We start from the raw sequence: 20,579 nt of genomic DNA, 5'->3' as shown, positions 1-20,579 counted from the left end.
GGCCGCACCGGGCGCAACATCTGGGGGGGCGCGCTCGCACTGAGCTGCTCAGGGAGCCCCAAGGGCTGCACAGAGTCGGCTTGGCTCCGCTCTCGAGCTGCTCTTTCTTGCAAAGCGAAACGAGTCCGGCAGGTGAGATGGGCGGCCACATAAACTGAATAAAATAAATAGAAGCGCCCAACTCTCCGCCCAGGCTCAGGCCAACCGCAAGCGCCCCGCAGGCGCCCCGGCAGGCTTGGCCGAGCGAAGACGGACCCGCCGGCCGGCTGGCCTAGCTTCGTGCGCATGCGTGGCTTTATTTAGCGGGGCTCACGTGCGAGCTTGAATGCAGCGGCTCTTGCAGGTCGGAGCCCCGCCCAGCCGCCCTCGAGAGGGACCCGGAAGCATCCCGCATGCGCGCGACTCTTCTTGGAAAGTCTACGCCGCTGCGGGGCGCGTCTTTTCGGCGGTGCCATGACGTCACCGGGTTAGGGGGTGCAAATTGCCCCAGGTGCTGACAACCCACGCTACGCCACTGAATGGTCCAATGGCAGAGAGTTTAAAAACCAGTATGATTTGTTTGTTTATTCATTTATTTATTTATGAGACTTATAGAACTATTTACCTATTCAAGCATTTATGTACATCACATTTCACCTTGAGTGGCTGAAAGAATAATAAGAATTGAGATAATTTTTGGCTAATCTTCTCTCCCCAAAATATGACACAGAAAGGGAAGGGGGGAGGGGGGGGGAGAGAAGAGATTTGCTCAGGCAATAGTATGTAACAACTGGTGGTCCTGCACTACAGCCAGCTGTGATGGAGTGAGATGCTCAGGATGGCTGAGATGATACAACATCTCCAAGAGCAGATGGTTCTCCTGCCAATTTTGATATTTTTGTAAGCAGGGAGGAACAGCCCCAGTTGGTCATAACATTGCAGAGTTCCCCCCACACAGACACACTTTCTATAAGGCAGTGTTTCTCAAATTTTAAGAACTCTTCAAGGATTCTCCAGTGAACCATGCTGGCTGGGGGATTCTGGGAGTTGAAGTCCATCCATCCCGGATTGAGGTATGCCCCCAAATGGATGCTTTCTGCTTTGTGTGCATGCATGGGTGCACACAAGAGGGAGTCAAGCTATTCTCCAAAGCACCTGAGAGCAGGACAAGAAGCAATGGATGGAAACTAATCAAGGAGAGAAGCAACCTAGAACTAAGGAGAAACTTCCTGACAGTTAGAACAATTAACCAGTGGAACAACCTTCCTCCAGAAGCAGTGAATACTCCAACACTGGAAGTTTTTAAGAAAAGATTGGACAGCCATTTGTCCAAAATGTTATAGGGTTTTCTGCCTGATCAGGGGATTGGGCTAGATGACCTTCAAGGTCGCTTCCAACTTTTTTTTTTTTATTTTATTATTATTATTATTATTATTATTATTATTATTATTATTATTATTATTATTATTATTATTATTATTATTATTATTATTATTATTATTATTATTATTATTATTCCTCAAACCATGTATCCTCCAGACATGTTTGTCAGAAAAAACTAACTCCAGACTCCATAAAGACTGAACGGGCTGCCTGGATAGGTGTGTCTAGACCGGGGATAGGCAACCTCGGCTCTTTTATGACTCATAGACTTCAACTCCCAGAATTCCTAAGTCAGCTGACTCAGGAATTCTGGGAGTTGAAGTCCATGAGTCATAAAAGAGCCGAGGTTGCCTACCCCTGGTCTAGACTTAGGGCCATCCCTCGGCCACACCTTATAAGAGATAGATAAGACAGGGTTGCCTGCCAGTGATCTCGCAGAGAGACAGCAGTTCCACGTGGGAGAAATACGCGCGGCAAAGAATTGACCCCCTTCGTAGCGTGAACGATCTCGGGCGTGCGACGGAAGTGACCTTGTGGGGACCCAAAAGAGCTGTAACAAGTTAAGGCAGGTGGTGATTTGGGCTCTGTCAATCTGAGCCTCTCAGCCGATGAATTCTGGGAGTTGAAGTCCACCCATCTTACAGTGGAACAAAGTTGCGGGATCAACTTTGCTTCTACGGGTTTTTTTTTTTTGTGCGGTTGGCCACGGGGTTGGGTTTCCCTTGCGGGCAAAGTCATCGGCTTTTTTCAAATTAGCCACGCCGATTTGATTGGATGGGGCGGCGACGGCGGAAAAAAACAACAATATCGCGGGAGGCTGTTTCTCCAGTAATCGCGGCCTCGGCGGGCTCCGCCTTGCCCCTTTTGCTGGCGACCCCGATATAGGCTGCCGTTTAAGGCTCAAGGCTGCAAAACGCGGGGAGAGGCAAGAAACTCTCGGGCGCTGCACGCTCAGGTGGAGCTCTGGGTCTGCCTAGGATGGGGAAGCGTCCCTCGCGGTCGTCGGAAGGCCAGCCCCGATCATGGCGCCTGGGGGATTTCTTCGCGTTTTTTTTCGGCTGTACCCTGCGAGGCCACCAAGCCGGAGCAAGGGAGAGGCAAATAATACCTGTTTCTCTTTCGCTACCGTTGTTAACTACGTTGTGATCTGCTGCCGGTGACACGCGAGGAGTAAAAAAAGCAGCAATTGCGGAGAGCTGTCCAATTTGGGGCAAAGCGCAACAGGAAAGAAGGGAGCTGGTGATCTATGGAGATGCTCAGTTATCCGGGTCATGGTTCTCTCAAAGGTGCTTTTTCACCCGGCAACTGGACTTTTGTTTTTCTTGGAATACGTTTGGCTTCACATTCCAAAAGCTTCTTCAGCTCTGGATGGTGGGGAATGGAAGAATTTTCAAAACTGAACATCCCTCTCTCAACAAGGGAGCAGGGACAGGACATCGTCTGTTTCCAGTCTACAACACAGTCCTTTCAACAGCTCCAAGAAGGCTCCACACCCATTTGCATTAATCAGCTGATCCTGAGGGCACAGATAAACCTGGAGGAGGCCTGAACGACTCTAAAAGAATGCAAAGGAGTATAAATCCTTCCATTCCCCACCATCTAGTCAGAGCTGAAGAAACTTACTGGGTGAGAAGTGGACCGTCTTCAAAGAAAAACCAAGTCCAGTTGCCTTGTGAAAAAGCACCTTTGGGACGGAGGGAGGGGTGGGTTACCTTGGCGGCATGAACAGTTGCAAGATGTGGAGGCCACAGTTGCAAGGTGTGGAGGCTGAGACAGTGGATTGCTTCTCCCGGGACTGGGAGTAAATACTGTGGAAGAGGTGGGATAATTATGCAAGTGTAGGTGGGCTCCTGGCTCAACCTAAGAAGGCTGAACGGGCTTCCTGGACAGTAGTTCGGCCTCCCAGATTTTTGCATACCGATAGTCCTCAGCTTAGACCATAATTGAGACCAAACTTTCTGTTGCTAAGTGAAATGTTTGTTAAAGTGAGTTTTGCCCCATTTTACAGTCTTTCTTGCCACAGGTCTTAAGCCAAATCACCGCAGTTGTTAGTAACACGGTTGTTAAATGAATCTGGCTTCCCCATTGACTTTGCTTCTCAGAAGGTCGCAGAAGGGGATCAATCACATCACCCCGGTACACTGCAATCGTCATAAATGTGAGTCAGTTGCTAAATGTCTGAATTTTGAACATGTGACCATAGAGATACTGGTCATTTTTAAAAAATGGTCATAAATCATTTCCCCCCCCCCCCCCGCCCTTTGAGGCTTGTGCAGAAGCATGCCAGGCTCCTTTGCCTGAGAGTTGCTTTCCAACAACAGCTTCACACTGGAGAGACTAGAATTTGTGCAGGGGCCCTCCGTGTTTGCAGGCTTTATTTTACAAGCAGGGTGTGCACTAGTTTGGGTCACACGTTTGCTAAGGATATTGTGGTGGAGTGATTAGTGGAACTAGTTTAGTGCATTTTGGTGAGTACACTAGGTGTGTTCTGTAGTCTTGTGATAGGATTCCTGCTGTAGGCAGTGTGAAGAAGCACAGCGCTTTGTGACTTTGAGGCATTGTGACTGTGAGGACTCCTGCTGCGGTGGAGAAAAAATAGCTTTCCTTGGAACTCTTTTGTAATAATTTTATTGAATGTTAAGAGTTAAGAAATAAAACCAAACTAAAAAAAGTAAATAAGAAGTGCAGAGAAGGAAGGAAAGAAGAAAATATAGAAAGAAATGACATCCCATTTATTGCAGCGGGAGACTTTAACCAAGTGGATTGGAAAGCTACCCTGCCACATTTCCATCAGTATATTTGCAACCAGAGGGGACAATACACTGGATCTTGCTTATTCCAACATGAAGAAGGCTTTCAAAGCTATCCCCCGCCCTCACCTGGGCTCCTCTGACCATCTCTCACTGCTGCTTATTCCAGCATATAAACCTTTATTAGTCAGAGTGAAAGCAGGTGAGGGTTTGGACAGAGAGAGCTATAGAAGCATTACAAGACTGCTTTGAGTGCACAGATTGGGGCATGTTTAAGGAAGCAGCTACTCATAACCAACATAACCACATAACCACTCGGAGGCTTCAACTGGTGCAGAATGCGGCCGCACGAGTTGTGATGGGGGTCTCCCGATACTCCCATGTAACACCTCTACTCCGCGAGCTGCATTGGCTTCCGGTTGCCCTCCGGGTGAAATTCAAGGTGCTGGTGATGACCTATAAAGCCCTAAATGGCAAGGGTCCGGGATATTTGAGGGAACACCTGCTGCCGGCATCAAGTTCCCTTCGTCCAGTGCGCTCCCACAGGGAGGGTCTTCTCAGGGTGCCACCGGTAAGAGATTGCCGGCGGGTAACACCCAGGGATAGGGCCTTCTCAGTGGGGGCGCCTGCCCTTTGGAACCAGCTGCCAGTGGAGCTGAGGACTGCCCCCGACCTCCGTTCATTCCGCCGGGGCCTGAAGACCTGGCTCTTCGAGCTCTCGGGCCCAGGCTGAGGATTAATTTATTTTAATTGGGGTTTTATTTATACAGGGATAAATTTAATCTTTTTTAAACTTGGTTTTTTAACTTTTGTATTTTTGGTTTTTAATTACCCTGTAAACTGCCCTGAGTCCTCCGGGAAAGGGCGGTATATAAATGTAATAAAATAAATAAATAAATAAATAAACATACAAATGTTGAGGAGTATGCCACCACGGTGTCCGCATATATATTCAAAAGTGCATAGAAGATGTCTGTGTCTTGAAAAAGCACTGTTGTGAGGGCGAATGAAAAACCGTGGCTGACTTATGAGGTCCTCAAGATGCTGAAAGCACGGAATGTGGCTTTTAAATCTGGTGACATGCTGGCACTTAGAACAGCCAGAGCAAATCTGAAAAATGCCATAAAAGGTGCAAAGCAAGCCCATGGCCAGAAAATTCAGAACTTTTTTTCAGGACCCAACAAACACCAGGCGAATGTGGCAAAGGATCCAGGCCATTACGGATTACAAGGTGACTCCATCGAGATGCAAGGGCGACACAGACTTCCTAAACAAACGGAATACATTTTTTGGTAGATCTGAGGCATCAAAAAGCACTCCTGCTAGGAAAGCTGTGCCCCATCCTGATGAGCAAGTGCTAAGCTTTGATGTCACCTCTGTCCGGAAAAGACTGCGGAAACTTAACATTCGGAAAGCAGCAGGCCCAGATAACATCCCTGGACGTGTCCTCAGGGAATGCGTAGATGAGCTGGCTTGTGTTCTCACAGATATTTTAAATCTCTCTTTGCAGCAGGCACTGGTCCCATCACGTTTTAAGATCATCTTGCCAGTGCCAAAAAAATCCACAATTACAGGCCTCAATGATTACCGTCCGGTTGCGCTGACGGCCACCATTATGAAATGCTTTGAGAAGCTGATAAAGGACATTATTGTATCTAGCCTCCCGTCAGCATTTGACCCGCTTCAGTTTGCCTACCGACCAAATCACTCTATGGAGGATGCTATTTCTTCCGTTCTCCATCTGAGTTTGAAGCACTTAGAGGAAAGAAATACTCAAGTGCATTTGTTGTTTGTCGACTTCAGTTCGGCATTTAACACAATCATTCCCCAGCATCTAGTAGACAAACTGGGCCTTTTAGGCTTAAACACTCCTTTGTGCAACTGAATTCTTGATTTTCTTAACAAAAGGCCTCAATATGTGCAAGTTGGAAGAAATACCTCTAATACCATGTTCCTGAGCACAGGTTCTCCTCAGGGCTGCGTCCTAAGTCCACTGCTGTTCACCCTGTTGACCCATGACTGTTGTACTAGGTTTGCCACCAACCATATTGTGAAGTTTGCAGATGATACAACAGCAGTGGGCCTTATTCATGATGACAAGGTGGAAGCTTATCGCAAGGAGGTTGAGGGGTTGGTGAACTGGTATAAGGAAAACAGCCTAGTTTTAAAACCAGAAAAACCAAAGAGATCATTGTCGATTTCAGAAAAGGCAGCCAAAACCACACTTCTCTGTGCATTAATGATTCACCTGTGGAGAGGGTTAACAGCATCAAATTCCTGGGTGTGCAGCTAACGAGTAGGCTGGCTTGGTCTCTCAACAGTGAGAAACTGGTGAAGCGGGCACAGCAGCGCCTGCATTTTCTGCGTTGCATGAGAAAAGCACATCTTCCTTCAACTGTCCCGACCACTTTCTACAGGGGGATGATCAAGAGCATCCTCTCACACAGCATCACAGTCTGGTTTGGAAGCATCACTGCTTCAGACAGGAAGGCAGTGCAGAGTGGTGAGGATGGCCAAAAAGATCATTTGGCAGTTCCCTCCCTCCCATCCAGGACATACTACATAAGCGTTGCTTGAGCAGGGTCCGTAAGATTATCTGGGACACTACTCATCCTCTTCACAACCTGTTTTCCTTGTTACCTTCTGGGAGGAGGCTTCGTGGTATCCGTAGCAGAACATCCAGATTCAGCCATAGTTTCATTCCATACAGCATTAACCTTGTGAACTCTCAGGCTTCCTCCTTCCGTTATGTATTCAAGATGGACAATATTTAATATTTATTTATTATGTATATGTAGCGATGTGGGTCTATACATATGTAGTATGTTTAGGTGTGTGTCATGTATGTGTTTCACTTTGAGAGCGGGCAACTAAATTTCGACATGCAGAAGATACCACTCTAATGGCAGAAAGTGAAGAGGAACTAAAGAGCCTCTTATTACGAGTGAAGAAGGACAGTGCAAAAATTGGGTTGAAACTAAACATTAAGAAAACCAAGATCATGGCATCCGGCCCTCTCAATTCCTGGCAAATAGATGGGGAAGAAATGGAGGTAGTTGACAGATTTTATTTTCCTGGGCTCCAAGATCATCACAGACGGGGACTGCAGCCAAGAAATTAAAAGACGCTTGCTCCTGGGGAGGAAAGCCATGGCAAATCTAGACAGCACACTAAAAAGCAGAGACATCACCCTGCCAACAAAAGTGTGTATAGTCAAGTCTATGGTCTTCCCAGTTGCAATGTATGGCAGTGAAAGTTGGACCATAAGAAAGGCTGAGCCCCAAAGAATTGAGGCCTTTGAACTATGGTACTGGAGAAGACTCTTGCGAGTCCCTTGGACTGCAAAGTGATCAAACCGGTCAGACCTAGAGGAGATCAACCCTGACTGCTCTTTAGAAGGCCAGATCCTGAAGTTGAAACTCAAATACTTTGGCCACCTAATGAGAAGGAAGGACTCACTGGAGAAGAGCCTAATGCTGGGAAAGATTGAGGGCAATAGAAGAATGGGACGACAGAGAATGAGGTGGCTGGATGGAGTCACTGAAGCAGTAGGCGTGAGCTTAAATGGACTCCAGAAGATGGTAGAGGATAGGAAAGCCTGGAGGAACGTTGTCCTTGGGGTCACGATGGGTCAGACACTACTTTGCAACTAACAACAACAACTAAATTTCATTTTTGATGTGTGCTGTTGTGCCCACAGTAAAAAAAAATGACAGTAAAGGTTGTCTTGTCTTGTCTCTGCATGACAAGTGTGAACAGTTTTAGTAAATTATCACTTTCTCTTCTTCCTGTATCCTGTATCTCTTTTCTATAAACAAATCTTTAAAACCTCTTCACTCAATCAGGTTAGCAAAAGTACATTAAAGGTTACCAAAGATAACATCTAGCCTTCATTGAATAAACCAACTTTTTACATTCCTTTTACTTTTAACAATCTTGATCCCTCCAAATAATGTCCTAGAAATTGATTTCTTGTTTTATTTTTATGGGACCTTGATGTCTCTTCTACCAAGCACTACTCTGATTAATTTTTTGACTGCTTGTTCCTTTTTTATTAATGGTTAATCCTAAAAGGCAGAAGCTGTCCATAACTTCCATATGTTCATTGTCAGTACTAAGGCTGTTTCTGATACCTGTTGTTATTGGTCTTTACAATTAATTTTTATATTAAATCTTAAGCATGTCAACAATATTGTATATAGGAATGAGTGATACCAATTTCTTTTCTTTCCATGCAGTTTGAATCCTGATTCCCCCAGCCCAGCCCATCAGCTTGGAACATGCCAGGAGAAATTAAAGGTGAAGCATTTCAGATCTTTTTTTCACCTAGCTGAGAATTAAAGCAAGAGCCAAGCCCTAGGGCACTGATAAAATCAGAGGAAAACTCTTATTGATTATATGGCTAAAAACATTGATTTCTATTCTAAGCAGCAATAAGTAAGGCAGACATGAGTTAAAAAAGCAAACTTTTTATGGATGGGTAAAAGTTTCAATCTGGGGATTGACTGTATTCAAGTTAGAATTCAGGAGAACTGGTTACCAGCAGGATTGTTTCCTTCAGTCATCTTTGCTTCTCATTGTAGGAGATGTATTGGAAGCAAATATTCTAAATCTGATGAACCAGGAAGAACATTTGAGAGGATTCTTCCAGATGATCTTCTAAGCTTTAAGCGGGTCACTGAATCAGAGACTATCAAACCTGGGATTCCGTGTGGAGTGTTAATTTCAAATAGAATTTAGATAGATAGATAGATACAAAGATACCTAGATATTCTTGTGCAAAAGCAAGGAGGTCTTCCAATGTGTACCAAAAAACCCCCAATGGAAATACTCCAGATATAGGCTCGTTCTTATCCTATGACCATGGTGGTGAACCTATGGCATGCGTGCTACAGGTGGCACGCAGAGCCCTCTCTCTGGGCACGCGTGCCATCACACCAATCCTAGGCCTTCAGCTGGGTTTTATAAAACCTTTTCGCTTTAGGCCTCCACCACCATGTGCAAAAAAAAAAGGTTCAGTCAATTAATCAATTTCAACTTCTCGCAGGAAAAAAAATATCTCTCAAAATTGGAATTGAACTTTTTAGTCCCAGTCTGCCATTACCAATGCAACCACGCCCACCCAATGGGCCACACCCACCCAGCACCCGACGATACATAAGTGGGTTTTGGGTTGCAGTTTGGGCATTTGGTCTCTCAAAGGTTCCCCATCACTGTCCTATGACATAGGCACCGCCCCTAATATAATCACCTGAAATCTTGCAAGATGATCAACTCTCATGAGATTTTTGGCAGTCCTCTTGAATTCTGCCTGGGAACATTCAGCAGTGCAAGCTTTGGGGAGAAGTTTCAGCTACTTAAAATATTTCTTTAAATTGTTTTGACTGAGAAAGATAAGGAAGGCCTGGTTGGGTATTGGGGGCAGTGTCTTCCCAAGAGCAAAACTAGAGCACAATACACTTGTGTATTGTCATTCTTGGGGTTTTCTGCCTTCCTTTACGGGCAGAAGGAGATTCTGGGTGTTGTTATCATTTGACTCCTGAGGTGACAACTGCATCTTCCCTGTATTGTCTTCTGCCTTCCAGTACTGGTAGAAGGAGTTTCTCGATACTGTGATTGTTTGACTCCTGAGATGACAAGTGCATCTTCCCCTGGAAGCTATGATGCAAAGAGTGCAAGAAATGCTGGTCAAAACAAAGGTGAACGCCTGTCTGGGGCCTTTTGTTATCTTTGAGGGGTGAATAATAAAACAAACTGGGTGGAGCTGTGCCACACCTAAGTAAAAGGATTCTTTATTCCCCCCCCCCTGGTTTTATGGAGAAGACGTTGGGTCTGTGCCTTCTTTTGAAAAGGAGCACCTCGCACAAAACTGACTTTAAGGCCAACACTGTACCTTTGGTGGGTTTCCCACATCACCTTGGTGGGTGTTTCCCATTTCCAGGGCAGAAACCCTGCCAGTGACTTTTGGCCATTAGGGTTGGAGAGAGAGGTCCAGATCATCCATCCGAGGGGGAAGGAATTGATGTTGATACCCTTGTCTCAGGGACGCGGTGGCTTAGTGGGTTAGGACGCTGAGCTTGTCGATCAGATGGTCAGCAGTTTGGCGTGTTGAATCCTGAGTGCCGTGTAGCAGAGTGAGCGCCTGTTACTCGTCCCAGCTTCTGCCAACCTAGCAGTTCGAAAGCACGTAAAAATGCAAGTAGAAAAATAGGGACCACTACGGTGGGAAGGTAACAGCGTTCTGTGCGCCTTTGGCGTCTAGTCATGCCGGCCACATGACCACGGAGACGTCCTCGGACAAGCGCTGGCTCTTCGGCTTTGAAACGTAGATGAGCACCGGCCCCTAGAGTTGTGCGGGGGAACCTTTACTTTTACCTTTACTTTACCCTTGTCTCAAAGAACAAGATCAGGTTAATTTTTGTAAGATGAGGAAGCTGGGGTGGCATATTCTATTTTTCACTGTGCTGTCCTATGTTTGAACTATGTTGCAATATCCCTTTTAGGACTTGAACATGATACTCTCCCGAGTGTTGTCAGCTTTTTCTTCTAGCAGGGCTGTTGGGCATTTAAGAGCAATGGGATTGAGATTGGCTTTGTGTCTCCCACAAATGCAAGAAGGATTTGGCTATTAGCCACTCCAAAGCCACTTGATATGTTCTGTGGGAAAAGAAACAGGAAAAAAAACCCCCACCAAGGCTGTGCTTCTGGAGCTCCTTGGAAGCACTTTTGACTGCCTTTTGTTTTTCCTTATGGAAAAATGGGGAGGAGGATGAGGGATATTCAAGGTTTGTCAGGGTTTATCCACGGTGGGGTCAGCAGTTGCAAGTCGGACCACAAAAATCTAAATATGCTGTAGCCTGACTACAACCCAGAGTGGTTTTATAAATCAATGAAAACATTAACAAAAATTTAAACAATCATAATAAAATCATGAACGTCATCTCCTAATATTTTCTTGCCTGTTTTTCAGCTCTCATACCTAAGTGCATTTCAGACAAACTATTCACTGTAGGAGCTGTTGTTGCAATTGCAGCTTTGATCATTATTATAATTTCATTGGCTGGTAAGTAAGGATTTAACTTTCTCCATTGTTTTATTGTTATTGTTTAAATCAAAATCATCCCATGCACTAATGATTACATTTAAGGCACAGAATGATTTGGAAGGAACTAGCAGCAATTTGGAGTGGTGAGTGTCAAATAAGTCAAAATGATGTTTGGGCCGGTGCAATTGAATCCCAGTTGAATCCCAGACTATTTGTATTGAAAGTTAGGGCAAGTCAACATAGATATAGCAATAGCAGATTATATACCGCTTCACAGTGCTTAGACTTATATGCCACTTCATATTGGTTTACAGCCCTCTCTAAACAGAAGGCTGAGTCAACCTTGAGCTGGTCAAGATCGAACTCCTGGCAGTCGGCAGAATCAGCTTGCAATACTGCATTCTAACCACTGGCCACCATGGCTCTCGGAAAAGGAAGAAGATAGCACGTTCCAACAAAAACAAGTTTGCATTTGATTTAATGGCTTTTCATTCCTGACCATTTCTCTTGTTTTATTGCACAACCTAACGACCTCAATTGAGTCTCAGATTTACGTTCCCAAGTGAGACGTTTGTTAAGTGAGTTTTGTCCCATTTTGCGATCTTTCTTTGTCATTGCAGTGTTAAGTCAGTAACATGGTTGTTAAGTGACTCTAGCTTCCCCACTGACTTTGCTTGGTCAGAAGGATCGCAAAAGCTGATCATGTGTTACCCTGGGATGCTGCAACCGTCTTAAACGTCTTAAACCAGTTGCCAAGTATCCAAATTTTGATCACATGACCAAGGGAATGCTACAATGGTTGTAAATGGGAAAAATGATCATAAGTCGCTTTTCTCAGTGCTGTTGTAACTTTGGATGGTCACTGAATGAATTTTTGTAAGTCGAGGACTACCTGTATTAGGTTTCTGCTGTAGGTGGGTGAGTGGGTGGCCTTTGTGTCAATTGTGACTGCTAACAACTGCCTGGACTAGTCCCTGTCATTTTGGGGGCAAGATTTTGGAAGTGGTTTGCCCCTGCCTCCTCCTTCTTAGGCCTGAGAGATAGATGGTGACTAGCCCAAGGTCACTCAACCATCTTATTTATCTCTTGAGAAACCTATATGCGGGTCAAGAAGCAACAGTGAGAACTGGACAAGGGAACCACTGACTGGTTCAAAATTGGGAAAGGAGTCCGGCAAGGCTGTATACTGTCGCCCTGCCTATTTAACTTATATGCAGAGCACATCATGAGAAAGGCAGGGCTAGATGAATCAAAAGATGGAATTAAGATTGCCGGAAGAAATATCGACAACCTAAGATATGCAGATGATACCACTCTAATGGCAGAAAGTGAAGAGGAACTAAAGAGCCTCTTGTTGCGGGTGAAGAAGGAAAGTGCAAAACTTGGGTTGAAACTAAACATTAAGAAAACCAAGATCATGGCATCCGGCCCTCTCAATTCCTGGCAAATAGATGGGGAAGAAATGGAGGTAGCGAGAGATTTTGTTTTCCTGGTTTGCCTCTGCCTCCTCCTTCTTAGGCCTGAGAGAGAGATGGTGACTGGCCCAAGGTCACTCAACTGGGGTTTGTGTCTAACCCAGGATTAGAACGCACAACAATTTAAGTGAGGTAGCTTAATGTTAACTATTCAAACCTTGTTGTCAGACCTGTAGTTGATTCTGAGTTCTGTAATCTGTCCATTTTGCTTCATTTCTAGTTAAAAAGACAGAAACGTGTCCCCCTTGTCCTCCCCTTGTAAGCGTTGCCTGTCCAGATTCATGGATTAGATACGGTGGAAAATGTCTCTATATATCAAAAGAAGAAAAAAACTGGTCTCTCAGTTTAATGACCTGTTCCTCGTTTAATGCAACCTTGGCTGTGATTGACACTCAGAAGGAATTGGTAAGCAATAAGCAGTAATAAGCAATAATTGGATGATTGTCCTGGCATTCACAAATATAAAAACAGGCATATTTATTAATATAATAATAATGTATATACTACTAAAACTCATTGTGTTTATCTGTTTGTACTCTCATGTTAGCCCAAGGAATTTTTGAATCAAGATAACTAAAATCCTGGGGAAGAAATTGAGGTAGTGACAGATTTTATTTTCCTGGGCTCCAAGATCACTGCAGACGGGGACTGCAGCCAAGAAATTAAAAGACACTTGCTCCTCGGGAGGAAAGCCATGGCAAATCTAGACAGCACACTAAAAAGCAGAGACATCACCCTGCCAACAAAAGTGCGTATAGTCAAGGCTATGGTCTTCCCAGTCGCAATGTATGGCAGTGAAAGTTGGACCATAAGAAAGGCTGAGTGCCAAAGAATTGAGGCCTTGGAACTATGGTGCTGTTGTCATAAGTTTGGTCTTCTTTATGCAGCATTTAATTTTAGTCCAATTATTTCATGATGTATTTTGGCATTCAACAGACAGTCAAAAATAACTGACACTTTCTTTCCCCAATTGGTATTTTAAATGAGGACTTCACTAAACATTATCTCTCTTCTAGGATTTTTGGATGGATATTTTCCGTTCCTCTCATTACTGGTTTGGTCTTTCGAGAGAAGTTAACCGGGTCTGGAAATGGCCCAATGGCACAGAGTTTAAAAATCAGTAAGAAAGGTTTTATTTATTTGCTTATAGGATTTATAGAGCTATTTAACTAAAATATTTACATACATCCTACTTCAGTTTGAATGGCTGAAACAATAATAAGAAGGTAGTTTTTACCTAAGGTTCTCTCTCCAAAAAATAAGGCACGGAAAGAGGAGGAAAAAAGAAGAAAATTGCTCGGGCAACAGTGCATCCATCTGGTGGTCCCTGCACTGCTGACCAGCTGTGATGGACTAGATCAGGGGTGTCAAACTCGATTTCATTGAGGGCCACATCAGCATTGCGGTTGCCCTCAGGGGGCTGGGTGGGTGTGGCCTGGGTGGGTGTGGCCTACTGGGTGGGCATGGCTAAAGTGCGTATGGCCTACTGGGTGGGCATGGCCAGCTCTACATCGTTCGCATCAAGGGTGCCTATGGGGGCCTGGGCAGGAGTGGGACAGATCTGAGGGTCTCTGGCTGGAGGAGGGTCTCTGGGCCAGGGCCAAGGCAGTGGGGGCCGTTCCCTCACTGTTTCCAGGACGGCTTCACGGGCCGCATGAAACCACTTCGCGGGCCGGATCTGGCCCCCGGATTGTGTTTGACATGTCTGGACTAGATGTTCAGGATGGCTGAGATGATACACCACCTCCAAGAGCAGATGGTTCTCCTGCCAATTTTGACATTTTTGTAGCAAGGAGGAACAGCCCAGTTGGTCATAACACACTATACGTGTGATCTGATTCAAATCCTTAATTCAAAATGTTGGTTTAGCTCCCTTTAGGAAAGGATACTTATTTTTTTTTAATCCCATTTATATCCTGCCCTTCTCCGAAGACTCAGGGCAGCTTACAATTTAAAGCACAAATAAATGTGCTTAGCAATAGCCTTCATTCTATGTATATGCCTGCTTATTAGGGCTTTCGGGCCCCCCAAGCGGCATTATTACATAGTCAGCTTAATTGCCCCCAACAATCTGGGTCCTCATTTTACCTACCTCGGAAGGATGGAAGGCTGAGTCAACCTTGAGCCTGGTGGGACTCGAACCTGCACTAATTGCAGGCAGCTGGTGTTACTTAAGGAGGGATTAGCCCACTGCTCCACCAAGGCTCTTTGAAAAGTAATCGGATCAGATCAGGACAGTTGGATTGGGTGAAGGGATCTTATGCTCCCTCAGCATTTAATAGATTATTAAGTTACAGCTATTTCATTTATTCATCTAATTTATATGCTGCCGATTTTTCTCTCCAGAGTGACTCAGGGCAAATACAGGTAGTCCTCCACTTAAAACAGTTTGTTTTAGTGACCATTCAAAGTTACAACAGCACTGAAAAAAGTGACTTATGACCATTTTTCCCACTTATGACCATTGCATTAACCCTAACCCTGTGGTCATCTGATCAAACTATGGATGCAACTGGTTCATATTTATCACGGTTGCAGTGTGCTGGGGTCACATGGACAGCTTTTGCATCCTTCTGACAAGCAAAGTCCACAGGGAAGCCACCTTCACTCAACAACAACCATGTTACTAACTTAACATGACTCGCTTAACAACTTTGACCAGAAAGGTCATAAAACGGGGCAGAACTCCCTTATAACATTATAAATTTTGGGCTCAGTTGTTGTAAGTCGGGGACTTCCCATATAGCAGACATGTCAAACACAAGGCCCGGGGGCCAGATCCGGCCCGCAAAGTGGTTTCATGCGGCCCGCGAAGCCATCCTGGAAACAGTGAGGGAACGGCCCCCACTGCCTTGGCCCTGGCCCAGAGACCCTCCTTCCGCCAGAGACCCCCAGATCTGTCCCACTCCTGCCCAGGCCCCCCATAGGCACCCTTGATGCAAATGATGTAGAGCTGGCCACGCCCACCCAGTAGGCCATACGCACTCTAGCCACGCCCACCCAGTAAGCCACGCCCACCCTGGCCATACCCACCCGGACCCTTGAGGGCAACCGCAATGCTGATGCGGCCCTCAGTGAAATTGAGTTTGACACCCCTGTCATATAGGGAAACCAAGTACCATAGCCAAATACCTACTATTTGGGAGGTGCTCACAGCTTGTAACATTCAGATTTAAAATGTATAGGGGGTTCTGAGGACAATTTCTGGGAGGCATTTCAAGTGTCATTAAGGTTTGATTAGTCGTCTCTCAGGTTCTAGATTTCCCCTGAGGATTTAAAAATATTCTGAAATCTCTTCTCATAACAGAAACTAGAAATAGCTGCCACGTTTCAACTACTATGTGATTTACGCTTACTTTTTAGTCCTCTGTGCGGTGGAGAATATGACCACCGCATGCTGAGCAGTTGTGATATGCAGGTTCTGAGGTTTTGCTGGTAAAAAATACAGGAAACCAGAAGTTGCCTTCAAGCTTTACGTTTTTTATTCAGCTGAACAAAAAGACGGGCTCCTCTGAATGAGAGCAGCCCCTAAAGACAAGAAATCCTTGTATTTATTCTTTCTGGTTACATAAGCAAGCCAACCAGCAAAGCTGACATGGATATGATAAAGATTTCACCCAGTAGGTCTGGCATACTGTAGATAAGAGAGCAGAAGTAACAAACATGTTCCCTTCTGGGTGTTTCTCTATAGCAGGGCTTTTCAACCAGTGGTACGGGTACCACCTGTGGTACATTGGCACCTGGCAGGTGGTACGTAACCATCCTAGAAAAGTGGTAGCGGGGGAGGGGAATGAGCTGAACCGGTGGCAGCACTGCACAAGCCTGAGTGAGAGATGGCTGGAGCTGCAAGGCTGTCAGGGCTCAGCAGAAGCGCCAGGATCAGCGCTTCTTCGGGGCTGTCAGGACTCAGTGGGAGCGCCAGGATCAGCACCAGGCTCCAGCTGGAGCTCAGTGCTGATCCTGGTGCTACTGCTGAGCCCAGAAGAAGCACCGATCAGCTGGAATGTTGCAGCATCTCCAGGGTCTTGTGTTTTACCTTCAGATGCTTGGCAACTGGTTCATATTTATGACGGCCACAGTATCCCAGGGTCAAGTGAAGTGATCAAAACCACTCAGGAGAGGGGAGGGAATAAAAACCAACACCCCACCCCCACTGCCAATCCTCAACAGAAATGCTCACAACAATGAAAACCTCGGACAGGAGGAAGAGCGCCACCAGGTGGGCAGGCAGGTGTCTTGCTCGGCTGAGGCTTGGGGGGCATTTTTTTCAGTGCCATTGTAACTTTGAACAGTCACTAAGCAAACTGTTGTAAGTCGAGGACTACCTGTACTTCACTTTTTTTTTTTGGTCATCACATCAAGTTTTTGACACCTTGCTAGGCGACTGGTGGTACTTAGATGTTGCCATATCCTAAAAGTGGTACAATGGGTGAAAAGGTTGAAAAGCCCTGTTCTATAGATATCGTATGTTCTTGGGTGGGTTAGGACATTGAGTATTTTCCTTGCTGGCTTTTCATGACCCTCCATCCAGGACTTTGCAAGAGCCCAAAGACAGTAGGGCCATCTGCACATTCACAATTGATATTTCCTATACTGTCCCCTAATTCCGGGTCAACAGTTGTTCCAAGAATGAAAAAATGCCTTCAAATGAATACTTTCTGCTTTAGGTCTGTGTGTGTGTGTCTGTGTGTGTGCGTGCGTGTGTGTGTGTGTGTGTATTATTTATACTCCAGCTTTGCTCAGTCATGTGGCCTCCAGACTCCAAATCTGTTGGAGAAAACTATAAAGGCCAGGCTTTATAATTAAGCTGATCCAGCGCATTCTGGAGGGACAGTGTTGGCTGGTGTTCCTTATGCTTTAAAGCTGGGAATCTTCCCGAAAGGATCATTTTTGCAGTGCCAATTTCTGCCCGTGCAGATAGTAATTCCTTGTTCTTTTCCAGATTTCCACTACAAGGAGGCGGCTTCTGTGCATATCTAAATGGAAAAGGGGCCAGTAGTACCATATGCTCCATGGAGAAACGTTTTCTCTGCAGCCAGTCAGAAAGTTTCACCAAGGCTGGAAGAGAAGAGAGCTCATGGCTTGGAGAAATATGAGGGGAGGGGGAGGGCAGAGCAACCTGGTCATCAAGTGACAGCATTTCAGTGAGCGATTAACTTTTTATCTAAGCTTTTAGTAATTTTTGCTTTAGAATTCAGAATAAGCCAGTATTTTTAGAGCCTGGAGTCCAATAGCACTTCACGGCTGCCAATGATGTGAGGCAGCAAAACTATAAGACAAAAAAAAACAACCAAAGAGAAAAACAAGCCTGAAATGCCACAAAGAGAAAATTTCAAACATTCTGAACATTCTAAATCTCTAGTGTATTTTTTTTTTAATTTTAATCCCATTTATATCCCGCCCTTCTTTGAAGACTCAGGGCGGCTTACAATTTAAGCACAAACCAATGTGCTTAGCAATAGCCTTCATTCTATGTATATGCTTGCTTATTAGGGCTTTCGGCCCCCGCCAAGCAGCATTATTACAAAGTCAGCTTATTGCCCCCAACAATCTGGGTCCTCATTTTACCTACCTCGGAAGGATGGAGTCCATCTTGAAGTACACATTCTGTATGTTCCTGTTTTGGATGGCAAACAGACAGGGACTGCAAAGGATGTGTACAGAGTGGGCTTGAGATAACATGCAAGAAACAAGATCTTAAATTAGAAAGATAAGCTTATGGAATGCAGGAAACTGGATCCTATATTAATCCTTGTGTTAATTGAAAGGGATAAGCAGTAGATAAGGAAAAACAACCAATTTCGGGATGGCATGTAAACTGTTAATGCTTAAGTGCTAAAGCTATTGTTTAAGACATACATACCGTATTTTTCGGACCATAAGACGCACCGGACCATAAGACGCACCCAGTTTTTAGAGCAGGAAAACAAGAAAAAAATTCTTTCTCCTTCTCTCTCTCTCCCTCTCTTTCTCTCTCTCTTTCTCTCCCTCCCTCTCCCATTGTCCCTTCCTTCCTTCCTTCCTTCCTTCCTTCCTTCCTTCCCTCCCTCTTTGTCCTTCCCTCTCTGCCTTAGAGCAGTACCCGTGGAGGCGGCCCTGCAGCCCGGCTTTCTCTTGCAGAAAGCAAGCTGAAATGGAGTGAGGGAGATTGCCAGAAATGCGAATCGGCCGATCTCGCGCTCCTGCAAACTCCCTCGCTCGGTTTCAGCTTCCCTTGCTACAAGAGAAAGCAGGCTGAAACGAGGCAGATTGCAGCAGCGCGAGATCAGCCGATTCGCATTCCAGGCAATCTCCCTCACTCCGTTTCAGCCAGCTCTACATCGTTCGCATCAAGGGTGCCTATGGGGGTCTGGGCAGGAGTGGGACAAATCTGAGGGTCTCTGGCAGGAGGAGGGTCTCTGGGCAGGGGCCAAGGCAGTGGGGGCCGTTCCCTCACTGTTTCCAGGATGGCTTCGCAGGCCGCATGAAACCACTTCGCGGGCCGGATCCAGCCCCCGGGCCTTGTGTTTGACATGTCTGGTCTATACTATTCCAGACAAATGGGTGTTCAATCTCTTCTTGAAGACCTCCAGTGATGGAGCACCACAACTCCTGAAGGCAAGCCATTCCACTGGTTTATTATTATTTCCTTAATTCTAGGTTGGATCTCTTTGATAATCTTCTACTTCCCACTACTTCCCCTGCTTTAGAGAATATCCTTTTCTCTGTGACAGCCCCTCAAGCATTGGAAGACTGCTATCCTGTCACAGTTCTTCTCTTGGTTAGATATACCTAGTTCCCACAACTGCTTAGCTTGAGTCTATCTTCTGAAGTTATTTTACCCGTCTTGATGTCGACTGCAAATTTATGAGTTCTCCTCATACCCTCTCATCTAAATTAGTTATGAGGATGCTGAAGAGTTCTGGACTAAGGCAGAATCTTGGGGTACTCCCTTGCATGCTTTCCTCCATTTAGATGTAGTGTAGTGTAGATTACACACTTAGTGGGTCGGCTAACCAGTTGTGCATCCATTTGGTGGTGATACTGTCTAGCCCACATTTTTTCTGTTTTACCAAGAAGTAGGCTGTGGTTTATTTTGTCAAATGACTTACTGAAGTCATAAGCCACTTTTTTCAGGGCCATTTTAATTTTGAACAGACACTAAATGAACTGTATTAAGGATTACCTGTAGGTTTCTTCTAGTCTATCATGAAAGGTGAGTTTCCTTGAAGCATCCTGGGAAACAAAGCAATTTGTCACAGTAGTTGGTCTTCTGATCTGCTCCATTTAGTTTAATCATTAATACAGCTGCTCCTCTCTTACAAATGATACAAATGGCTTTGGGTGGCTTACAAGATTAAAAACAAACAACCCTCCAAAATATAACACCGCCCACAAAAACATGCCCAAAGACAAACTATTAACTAATAAGCATCAATAGTAGCAGAACTCATCTCTCCCCCCACCCCACCCCCTGCAATGCTTGGGGAACAGATGCGACTTCATGCCTTGCAGAAGTTTTAACAGTTGAATTCTTCCTATATTTTTATAATATTTAATTTTGAAGACAACAGCATCAGATTGCAAAGCATTTTTTCATTCTGGAAAGGCAGCTTATACAGTATAAGGGTTGTTCAAATCATCCCAGTAACATGTCTGTGAGCTATGTTGGGCTTGGAGTGAGACACCTATCATGAACTTCCGTGATGGAGGTGGGATTTGAACTGGGATATCTCACCCAGAATTCAACATCTGAACCACTGCTCCATGCTAATTCACTTTATTTACCTTTGTGAGTCTACGACCTGGATTTCAAAATGTGATCTCATTTTTGTTTCTTTATTCTGGGTGAGAACATTTAAGATTTACAGTGCTTTGGATATGGTTTGCTTTGCAATACTGGAAATAAAATCAGCTACTTTAGTTATGCAGTGTTTTGGATATGCTTTGCAGGCAGATTCCATGCTA

General features: G+C 45.1%; 1 protein-coding gene across 4 annotated transcripts; it reads left to right on the top strand.

Moving 5' to 3' along the window:
* The first annotated feature begins 2,255 nt into the window (after positions 1–2,255).
* Positions 2,256–18,194, top strand: LOC308661880 (C-type lectin domain family 2 member D-like). 4 transcript variants are annotated; one of them, XM_081317102.1, is made up of 8 exons: positions 3,403–3,520; positions 4,104–4,314; positions 8,351–8,411; positions 9,698–9,811; positions 11,083–11,175; positions 12,853–13,037; positions 13,649–13,752; positions 17,575–18,194. In XM_081317102.1, exons 3-8 carry the CDS (start codon positions 8,393–8,395, stop codon positions 17,726–17,728), a joined length of 669 nt encoding a protein of 222 aa, XP_081173228.1. In that variant the 5' UTR covers positions 3,403–3,520; positions 4,104–4,314; positions 8,351–8,392; the 3' UTR covers positions 17,729–18,194. The 4 variants fall into 4 exon arrangements, with proteins under 4 accessions (XP_081173227.1, XP_081173228.1, XP_081173225.1 ...); XM_081317101.1 differs by lacking the exons at positions 3,403–3,520; positions 4,104–4,314 and adding an exon at positions 2,256–2,317; XM_081317099.1 differs by lacking the exon at positions 4,104–4,314.
* The last annotated feature ends 2,385 nt before the right edge of the window (positions 18,195–20,579 follow it).

This window comes from Vipera berus (genome assembly GCF_964194415.1).
Source record: "Vipera berus genome assembly, chromosome: 2".
Lineage (NCBI taxonomy): Eukaryota > Metazoa > Chordata > Lepidosauria > Squamata > Viperidae > Vipera > Vipera berus.
The sequence above is the reverse complement of the archived record's forward strand: the minus strand, read 5'-3'. Positions and strand labels throughout refer to the sequence as shown.